A 10,430-nucleotide genomic window follows, 5' to 3' on the forward strand; every position below is an offset into this window, starting at 1 on the left:
TTGGTACTAGAAGAACGTCATTAATAGATCGAGTGACGTTATTAGTTTGAACAGTAATAGTACCCTTGCCTTTAGTATCAACAAGCGCTCCATTCCCTAGTTTGACGCAGGATTTTACTGACGTGTTGATACTATGAAATAACTTCTCATCTCCTGTCATGTGGTTGCTGCACCCACTGTCGATCAACCAAGTTTCGTCCCTCTGTTTATTTGCGACATGGCAGGCATAGAATAGCTGATTTTTGTTCTCCGGTATATCTTCACTTTCTTCCGTGAAGTTAGCTCGATGATTTTGTTTTAAACGACAATCTTTTTCTAGATGCCCAAATCTTTTACAGTTATTGCATTGTGGCTTCCCTTTGTGGAAACAATCTTTCTCCAAGTGATTTGTCTTTTTGCAAATGCCACATGGAGGATAGCTTTTTCTTCTCTGATCGAACCCGGTTCTGGGTTTTTCTCCTCCTCTCGAGTTTTCTTCAAGATTTCTTTTCCCCCCATTATTAGATTTTTGAGACCTTATTTTGAGTTTAGACTGAAAGGCACTTTCGAGTGAGTTTTCACTGCGCTGACTCAGTCTAGCCTCGTATGCTTCAAGAGAGCCAATTAATTCTGGTACCGACAGAGTCTCGATGTCTTTCGACTCTTCGATAGCAGTAATGCCATGATCATATTTTTCTGTGATACTGATAAGTATTTTTTCTACGATCTTTTTATCAGTTATATTATCTCCATAGGCTCTCATTTGATTTACTATTTCTTTTATTCTAGGATAGTAGTCTTTAACGGTCTCGGTCTCTTTCATGTTTAAATTTTCAAAATCTCTTCTTAGAGTTAGTAGTTTGACAGATCTCACCTTGACATTTCCTTGAAATTCTTCTTGAAGGATCTTCCACGTCTCTTTGGCTATTGTAGCTCCCATGATTCGTGAAAAGATAGACGGTGTCAAGGCTTGTTGAATGTAGCCTAGAGCGGCAGCATTTCTTACAACATTTTTGTTGTATTTATCCTGTTCTTTCGCGGACAGAGTTCCGACGTCTTTTGGAGTTGTAAACCCGACTTCGACAATATCCCACAAGCTTTGTGCTTGAAAATATGTCTTCATTTGGATACTCCAAAAATCATAGTTGTCGCCATCAAAGATGGGGACAGGAATATTGTATGCACCAACGGTAGTCATGGTGTATTCGAACGACGCCCAACAAGGCTCTGATACCACTTGTGAGATTTGATGTTGATTTATGTGAATTAAGTTTATATAAATAGTGGTCATTCTTAATTGATGAGGGGGTGTTTATTTAAGTTAGTGAATATAGAAATAAAGTTAGAAGACTTGTGTTTAGAAATGTAAAGTTTTATTGCTTGAGATTTGTGTTGTGTTTTTGTGTACATCTAATTTTGGACTACAATGTGGCTATTTATAGCCATCAAATGACGTTGGACAATAGTAACTCTTGAATCTTCTAGCCACACTAGCAATATCTAGTAATTTCTAGTATTTACTTACTAAATATCTATTACTTTACTAAATACGGAGTATCTACTAATTACTTATTAATTCTAGAATAATCTGGAAATACATTATAATTTAACAGATTCTTGATGCTTTTGGGAATAGTAAAAGTCGTCTGGAGATACTCGTAAGAGCACACCACCTTCAAGTACTCATAGTTTCATACGTTTTTTTTTTTTTTTTTTTTTTTTTTGATTTGTTGTGTTTTGATTTAACGATCATGAATTTGCAGAAACGTGATGAAAGTGATAGGTCCTGGACCCCTTGGGAGATGGAGATCGTGAGAGAATGCCTCCTTCAAGTGTAAGCAAATTACACCTTTTATTTATTTTTATTTTTTTGTCTGTGTATTTGTTTCTCGTAGGAACATGCTCACATAATAATATCAATATATCAAAACTCAATATAAAATAAATAAATATAGCACCAAATTGCTGCTAACTGTTGTTGTAGTTTGGAACAAGCATTTCATAAATTTTTTTGCTAATTACCGTTCTTTATACTGTTGTTGTTTACTGCTGATCTGCAGGTACCCAAACGAGGAAGAAAGATTGAAAAAGATAGTCCTAGAGCTCAAATTTAGTAAGACATCTGATGAAATAAGAGCATTCATAAAGCAACATGAATCATGAAAGAAAGCTCCGTTAGGCTATCACAAAGGATCCACATCTCGTGGCCCTCGGGGTGGTCAGAGTTCGGCTGGGAAAAAATATTTAGAAGGTGGTCGCGTGGTTATCGTTGATGCTTCGATTGGAGACCTGAAAACTCAAGATTTTATCTCTTCACTATCCGCGATCAAGACGACATCTACAGGTAGACTCTGACTCTGACTTTGACTTTGAATCTGAATTTTACTTTTACATTTTTTATTTTTGATTTTGCTTGTAGTCCCTAGCAAGAATTCCACCCCAGAGACAACTTTGGAATTGAGTTTGTTTAAACAACCAGAAGGGTCAAATGCAAATAAGTTTGTGAGTGTTGCTGCTGCTGCTACTGCAACTGGTGGGTCTGATGCATATGATGCTGTGAGAGCTCAGAAGAAACCCGTGTTGATCGATGAGGGAATGAGGTCGATTAGTACAACATCTAGATGTAGGATTAATAACACTAAACTATATGTCCTTTTAATTTCTACTTAATATTTAATTAAATATTATTACTCTACTAAACTTTGTATAATATATAACATTGACCATGGTGGTGAAAATGATGACATGCCAGAAGGTGTGTCAAATGAGGAAATGGCAGGTGAGTTGTGGCAATGGCAATTTCAATGTGTGATTGTTTGAGTTTGACTTTTCAACTTTAACGTTGATTTTGAAGGTGGTCGCTTGGTTATCGTTGATGCTTCGATTGGATACCCGAAAACTCAAGATTTTATCTCTGGTCTATCCGCGATCAAGACGACATCTAAAGGTAGACTCTGACTCTGACTTTGAATTTGACTCTGCTTTTGACTCTGAATTTTACTTTTACTTTCATTTTTTTTAATTATTTTCTTGTAGACCCTAGCAAGAATTCCACCCCAGGGACGGCTTTGGAATTGAGTTTGTTTAAACAACCAGAAGGGTCGAATGCAAATAAGTTTGTGAGTGTTGTTGCTGCTGCTGCTACTACAGCCGATGGGTCTGATGCATATGATGTTGTGAGAGCTCAGAAGAAACCCGTGTTGATTGATGAGGGAATGAGGTCGATTAGTACGTCATATAGAGGTTGGATTAATAACACTAAACTATATGTCCTTTTAATTTCTTCTTAATATTTAATTAAATATTACTCTACTAAACTTTGTATGATAGATAACATTGATCATGGTGGTGAAAATGATGACATGCTAGAAGGTGTGCCAAATGAGGAAATGGCAGGTGAGCTGTGGCAATGGCAATTTCAATGTGTGATCGTTTGAGTTTGACTATTCAACTTTAACGTTGACTGACTTTGACATTTCTTTGTTTTGCCCTTAGTACATCTCATAATTATTAAAGACGCAGCTCTTGAGTTACAAGATGTCGGAAAAATCTTGGATGAACAAGAGCAGAGGGTAAATTTTAAAAAAGCCTTGTGCATATGTGTCTTATACACTTACATATATATAAATCTTGGTTTGAATTGGGTTGTTTCTTGAAACAGATTAAACTGAACAATCATCAATTGAGATCCGTCACTAGAAACTTGGATGAACAAGATCAAGAGGTAAATTTTAAAAAGATACCTGTCTGTGTGTGTGTGTAAATCTTAGTTTTAATCGGGTTGTTTATTTCAACAGCTTAAAACGAGCAATTTGCGTCTAAAGTCTGCATGCAACAAACTTCATGATTTGCTAAAGAGGACATAGGAGTCTGCTGATCCGCTTGTACAGGAAATAGGAGTGGACTTTTCAATTACCTAGGCATTTTTCAATGATAAAATAGCTACAATAGTTATAGGAGTCCGTTTTTGTATGCAAAATACATGTGGTGTGGCAGTTGTTGCGTCTGACTTGTTCCTTTATTTTTGTCATGGTTAGATTCTAAAAATGGAACTGCAGTGTAAGTGTAACAGATTGTGAATTGGATTAAACAACAACAACAACAAAACCCAATACCACATAAGTGGTGTATAGGGGAGGTGAGATGTAGATAATCCTTCCCCTATCCGAGAATAAAGACAAGTCATTTCTTCACCCAGAGTGAAACACTCTCAAAAGTAGAGAAAGTCATCCCTCTCTCTATTCGACGGATAAAGAGATTGCTTCCGAGAGGACCTCCGGCCTTTAAGTAGGAAAAAGTTTAAAAAGAAATAAAAATAATAAAATAAAAATAATTAGACTCCATGAAAATGGTAGAATCAAATTTCCATGGGTTTTAACTCCTGCCTGGAATTTAATTTAGGCTCTAAGAGTCAGTCAAGTCGCCAATAAATCGACGATTGTTGTCGACTCAATAGAGCCGTAATTGGATTAAATAACAATCAAATGCTTGTATATCGTTGGAAAGTGTATGTCTATGCTATCAGTGTGAGTTTTTTTAGGTTACCTTTGAGTATTGCATATGGAGCAACTCCGCTTCGTAGCTGCTTGATTGGGGTCGTTCTGAAATTTCGTGAATCGGCTAAACTTCAGAGTTGTTGGGTGTGGTATGTTAAAATACAATGCAAATTTAGAATAATATGGAATTAGTAAATGTATATGGGTAAAATATCTAGATATTAATATGTATAAGAAAATATCTAGATATTAGAATATGAGAGAAAAATCTAGAAATTGAAATGTAAAAGAAAAATCTAGATATTTATAGGTTGTAGAAATATCTAGATATTTATATATCCATGGAAATATCTAGGTTCTAGAATGTTCCATGGAGTAGTATAAATATGGGAGAAGATTTCATTTGTGTTGTGTGAAGTTGTGAGAGTGAAATAAGAAGTGAGTTGTGAATAAGAGAAGAAGAGTGTGAGTTAGCGAAAGTAGAGAAGATAAAGCTTGTAAGTAATATTGTAATTGTAATTTAATATAAGTGTTTTTGTTAAGTTTCCCGATCAAGCCTTAGTTTGTGTTTAAGTTCTTAGTGCACTTTTGTTGTTCTTATTATATGGTCGGCTCTGCCGCCTAAGTAATACATGGTCGGTTATACCGCCTAAAGATATATGGTCGACACTGTCGCCTAAGTACATTGTGCACTAAGGATTTATAAAATTAAAGGCTAACCAACGTCAAAGTGTTGGTGTAGTGAGTCTAGTATAGTCTAGATCCTCTATAGTGGTGTGTTGGGTTCGTCGAAGCTTCCAACAAGGCTCTAAGGGAGATTCTGTCGGAGCACAGTTAGGAACTGTGAAAGCTCATCGGTCAGGGACCAAGCTTATTGGACGTTGAACGTCATGATTGCAGATCTTGCAAGTACGAGCAGTGGTATCAAGAGTCTCAATAACCACAACTATGGTTATTGGCAGACTTGTATAGAATCCTACCTACAAGGACAGGATTTATGGGAAATAGTTGCTGGCAGTGACACAACGCCTCCACCGAAAGAAAATGCCGAAGCCTTGAGAAAATGGAACATCAAGGCCGGGAAGGCTTTATTTATATTGAAGACTACAATCGAGGAGGATCTATTGGAGCACATCCGTGACGAGAAAACACCAAAGGCAGCTTGGGAAACTTTTGAAAAGTTATTTTCAAAGAAGAATGAAGCACGCCTCCAGCTCTTGGAAAATGAGCTCGCAGGTATCTCACAAGGAAGTCTATCTATTTCTCAGTATTTCACCAAGGTGAAATCTATTTGTCGTGAGATATCTCAACTTGCTCATGAAGAGAAAGTGAGTGATGCAAGGATGAAGAGAATTATCATCCATGGCTTAAGGTCCGAGTATAATGGATTTATAGCCGCTGTGAGAGGATGGCCTACTCAAAAATCATTAATAGAGCTGGAGAATTTGTTGGCTAATCAAGAGGCATTAGCCAAGCAGATGAGTGAAGTAAGCATAAAAGGCGAAGAAGAGGCACTCTTCACCAATAAGAAGAAAGCAACATCTCGAAGACAAGAGGCGATGAAACAAAGTAAGACATATGGGTGGAAGGGTCACCCAAAATCAAAAGGCAACGCTTCAGGGGGAGCTCAACAAGGAAGAAGAGATCATCGCCAACAATACGGAGAAAATGATAAGAGAAAGAATGGTGAATGCTTCAATTGTGGCAAGAAGGGTCATTTTGCTCGAGATTGTAGATTCCCCAGAAGGCGAACTTTCGAAGGAAATGTGTCCGCCGCAAGAGATGAGAAGAAAGAGGTCACATTCGAAGCAACCATTAATGAGGAAACATGGGATGCAGAAGCAGGACTCTCCGTTGAAGCTGACATGGATGATCAAGCTCTTGCAGCAACCTTAAAGTCAAAAATAAACTACAAAGATGATTGGATCATCAATTCTGGGTGCTCAAATCATATGACCAACGATGGGACGAAGCTGCAAGAAATGGAGGATTACAAAGGAAAGAGAGTCATGTTGACAGCCAACAATTCAAGGTTGTCTATTTCTCACATTGGAAAGACAATAATTCCAAATGAAGGCGGCTCTCATAAGCTCCAACTCGAGAAGGTGTATCTTGTCCCTGGCCTAAAGAAGAATTTACTGTCAGTACCACAATTGACAGCAGAAGGGAACTATGTGCTCTTTGGACCAGAATATGTGTCCGTATTCAAGAGAGTAAAGGTGGTTGGCAATCCAGTTATGCATGGAAGAAGAATAGAATCGGTCTTTGTATTATCTGTTGAAACAGCTTATGTGGATAAGACTCGAAAGAATGAGACGGCTGATCTGTGGCATGAACGTCTTGGGCATGTGGGATACAATAAGTTAAAGGAGATGATGGTGAAACGCATAGTAAATGGGCTTTCTCAAATTGATATCCGAACAGATACAATATGTGCTGGATGTCAATTTGGCAAAGCTCACCAATTGCCATTCAAGGAGTCAGCGCATCAGTCCAAGACACCACTAGATCTAATACACTCAGATGTCTTTGGCCCAGTGAAACAAACATCACTTGGAGGTATGAAATATATGGTGACATTCATTGATGACTTCTCAAGATATGTGTGGGCTTACTTCATGAAGGAGAAGTCGGAGACTTTTCTGAAGTTTAAAGAGTTCAAGAACAAGGTAGAAAGTGAGCTCAATACTAAGATTCTATGCTTACACACAGATAATGGAGGAGAATATTTATCAACCGAGTTCAATATCTATCTTGAGAAGCACAAGATCAGAAGGCAATTGACTTGCCCCAATACTCCACAACAGAATAGAGTGGCGGAACGCAAGAATCGTCACCTTGCCGAAACTTGTCGAAGTATGCTTCATGGTAAGAATGTACCAGGAAGATTTTGGGCTGAATGTATGAGGACGGCTTCATACGTGATTAACAGACTCCCACAAACAAAGTTGGGATATATTTCACCATATGAAAGATTATGGAAGATCAAGCCAACCGTCAACCATCTCAAAGTTTTTGGATGTGTATGCTACGTCTTCGTGCCAGATCATCTCCGAAGCAAATTTGATAAGAAGGCAATTCGGTGCATTTTTGTTGGTTATGATGAATCAAGAAAAGGATGGAGATGTTGTGATCCAAATACTGGAAAGTGTCATACTTCAAGAAATGTGGTATTTGATGAAGAATCTTCATGGTGGTCACCTCAAAAGATAGAGCTTCCAGAATCTCATGGATTAGAAGAAGGTCCAGAAGAAAAAGAAGAACCTAAAGAGCAGATATTGGATCCAATAAAAGAAGGAGAAGGGTCGTACTCTAAGGAAAAGAGTCCATGGAAAACTGGTGTGCATTAGTCTGTATCCGAGGAGGTTCGTCCAAGCTAAATGGATGTCGAGGAGCATGTACAAGAATTACGGAGATCAACAAGACCGAGGCAACCTAATCCAAGGTATGCCAATGCTGCTCATGTGGATGAATCAATACCTATTGAGCCTTCTACTTATGAAGAAGCAGCACAAAGTCGAGAGTGGCAGAAAGCAATGGAAGAAGAAATTAATGCACTAAAAGAAAACCAGACATGGAGTTTAGTTCCAAAGCCAAAAGATGTAAAACCAATATCTTGTAAATGGGTTTACAAGGTGAAGACTCGATCAGATGGCTCCATTGAAAGGTATAAAGCTCGACTTGTTGCTAGAGGTTTTTCTCAACAATATGGACTGGATTATGAAGAAACGTTTAGTCCAGTGGCGAAGATCACAACAATTCGAGTTCTACTAGCTTTAGCCGCTAGCAAATCTTGGAAGCTGTGGCAGATGGATGTCAAGAACGCTTTCTTACATGGAGAACTTGACAAAGAAATTTATATGGAGCAACCAAGAGGCTTTGAGAACAAGTTTCATCCTGACCATGTCTGCAAATTAAAGAAAGCACTATACGGCTTGAAGCAGGCTCCAAGAGCTTGGTACGGGAAAATTGGTGAGTTCTTAGTACAAAGTGGTTTCACAGTTGCTCCTTCAGATTCTAGTTTATTTGTGAAACAAGATCAAGGAAAACTAGCCATAGTGCTAGTATATGTGGATGACTTAATCATCACGGGAGATCACTATGAGGAGATCCAAAGAACAAGAGAGAATCTGTCTATCAGATTTCATATGAAGGAGCTTGGAGAACTCAAACATTTTCTTGGACTCGAAATAGAGCAGAAAAGAGAAGGATTATTTCTGGGACAACAGAAATATGCGCGAGATCTTTTACAAAAGTACGGAATGCTTAATTGCAAACCTATCTCAACTCCGATGGATCCGAATACAAAACTACGAGCAGATGAAGGAAAAAGTCTTCAAGATGTTACCATGTATCGAAAGATGGTCGGAAGTCTTATTTATCTCACACTAAGCCGGCCAGACATATCTTATGCAGTTGGAGTGGTAAGTCGATACATGAGCAATCCGAAGAAGCCTCACCTTGATGCTGTACGACGCATCTTAAGGTATGTTAAAGGCACTATTAACTTTGGTATTTTATACAAGAAAACTAAAGAATGTCACGTGACTGGATATTGTGACGCCGATTACGCTGGAGACTATGATACACGACGGTCAACAACTGGATACATGTTTAGTCTTGGATCGGGAATAATATCATGGTGCAGCAAGAGACAACCAACTGTATCCTTATCAAGCACTGAAGCAGAATATCGATCGGCATCATCAGCAACACAAGAAATTACATGGTTGAAACAACTAATGGAAGATCTTCATCAATCAACAGATTATCAAGTAAATCTTCTTTGCGATAACCTATCAGCTATACGACTAGCAGAAAATTCAGTCTTCCATGCAAGAACAAAACATATAGAAGTGCACTATCACTATGTTCGTGAGAAGGTCCTTGAAGGAAAAATCAAGATGGTGCCAACAAAGACAGATGAACAGGTTGCAGATATATTCACCAAGAGCCTAAGTAAATCAAAGTTTGAAAAATTCAGAGAAGCACTTGGAATGGTCTGCAAGACATCGTTGAAAGGAAATTTGCATTGAGGGGGAGTGTTAAAATAAAATGCAAATTTAGAATAATATGGAATTAGAAAATGTATATGGGTAAAATATCTATATATTAATATGTATAAGAAAATATCTAGATATTAGAATATGAGAGAAAAATCTAGAAATTGAAATGTAAAAGAAAAATCTAGATATTTGTAGGTTGTAGAAATATCTAGATATTTATATATCCATGGAAATATCGAGGTTCTAGAATGTTCCATGGAGTAGTATAAATATGGGAGGAGATTTCATTTGTGTTGTGTGAAGTTGTGAGAGTGAAATAAGAAGTGAGTTGTGAATAAGAGAAGAAGAGTGTGAGTTAGCGAAAGTAGAGAAGATAAAACTCGTAAGTAATATTGTAATTGTAATTTAATATAAGTGTTTTTGTTAAGTTTCCCGATCAAGCCTTAGTTTGTGTTTAAGTTCTTAGTGCACTTTTGTTGTTCTTATTATATGGTCGGCTCTGCCGCCTAAGTAATACATGGTCGGTTATACCGCCTAAAGATATATGGTCGACACTGTCGCCTAAGTACATTGTGCACTAAGGATTTATAAAATTAAAGGCTAACCAACGTCAAAGTGTTGGTGTAGTGAGTCTAATATAGTCTAGATCCTCTATAGTGGTGTGTTGGGTTCGTCGAAGCTTCCAACATGGTAGAGTTCTTGCCATTTGGTTGTTCACTGACAATAAAAGTTTGAAATTTGGTACGCTGGCTGTAACAACCTAATTCACTTTCAAAACCCTGACAAGTTTTCGAGCCTCTTTTTCTCTCCTCTTTGTCAACACCACCATTACCATCATATCTCCATCAATTTTCAATCCTCATACACAATTAAGCTTGGATTAACATTGCTTGTTACCGGTTGATCAATCTTCATACACAATCAAACTATACTATATGTAGACATTATT

General features: G+C 37.7%; 1 protein-coding gene across 2 annotated transcripts; it reads left to right on the forward strand.

The window, feature by feature from the left end:
* Positions 1–1,887: 1,887 nt before the first annotated feature.
* On the forward strand, positions 1,888–4,033 carry LOC139894164 (uncharacterized). Of its 2 annotated transcripts, XM_071877365.1 has the most exons (8): positions 1,888–2,323; positions 2,399–2,602; positions 2,732–2,926; positions 3,016–3,222; positions 3,310–3,375; positions 3,475–3,551; positions 3,641–3,703; positions 3,777–4,033. In XM_071877365.1, exons 4-8 carry the CDS (start codon positions 3,195–3,197, stop codon positions 3,843–3,845), a joined length of 303 nt encoding a protein of 100 aa, XP_071733466.1. In that variant the 5' UTR covers positions 1,888–2,323; positions 2,399–2,602; positions 2,732–2,926; positions 3,016–3,194; the 3' UTR covers positions 3,846–4,033. The 2 variants fall into 2 exon arrangements, with proteins under 2 accessions (XP_071733466.1, XP_071733465.1); XM_071877364.1 differs by having other exon boundaries at positions 2,399–2,926.
* Positions 4,034–10,430: the final 6,397 nt, after the last annotated feature.

This window comes from Rutidosis leptorrhynchoides, chromosome 2 (assembly GCF_046630445.1).
Source record: "Rutidosis leptorrhynchoides isolate AG116_Rl617_1_P2 chromosome 2, CSIRO_AGI_Rlap_v1, whole genome shotgun sequence".
Taxonomy (NCBI): Eukaryota; Viridiplantae; Streptophyta; class Magnoliopsida; order Asterales; family Asteraceae; genus Rutidosis; species Rutidosis leptorrhynchoides.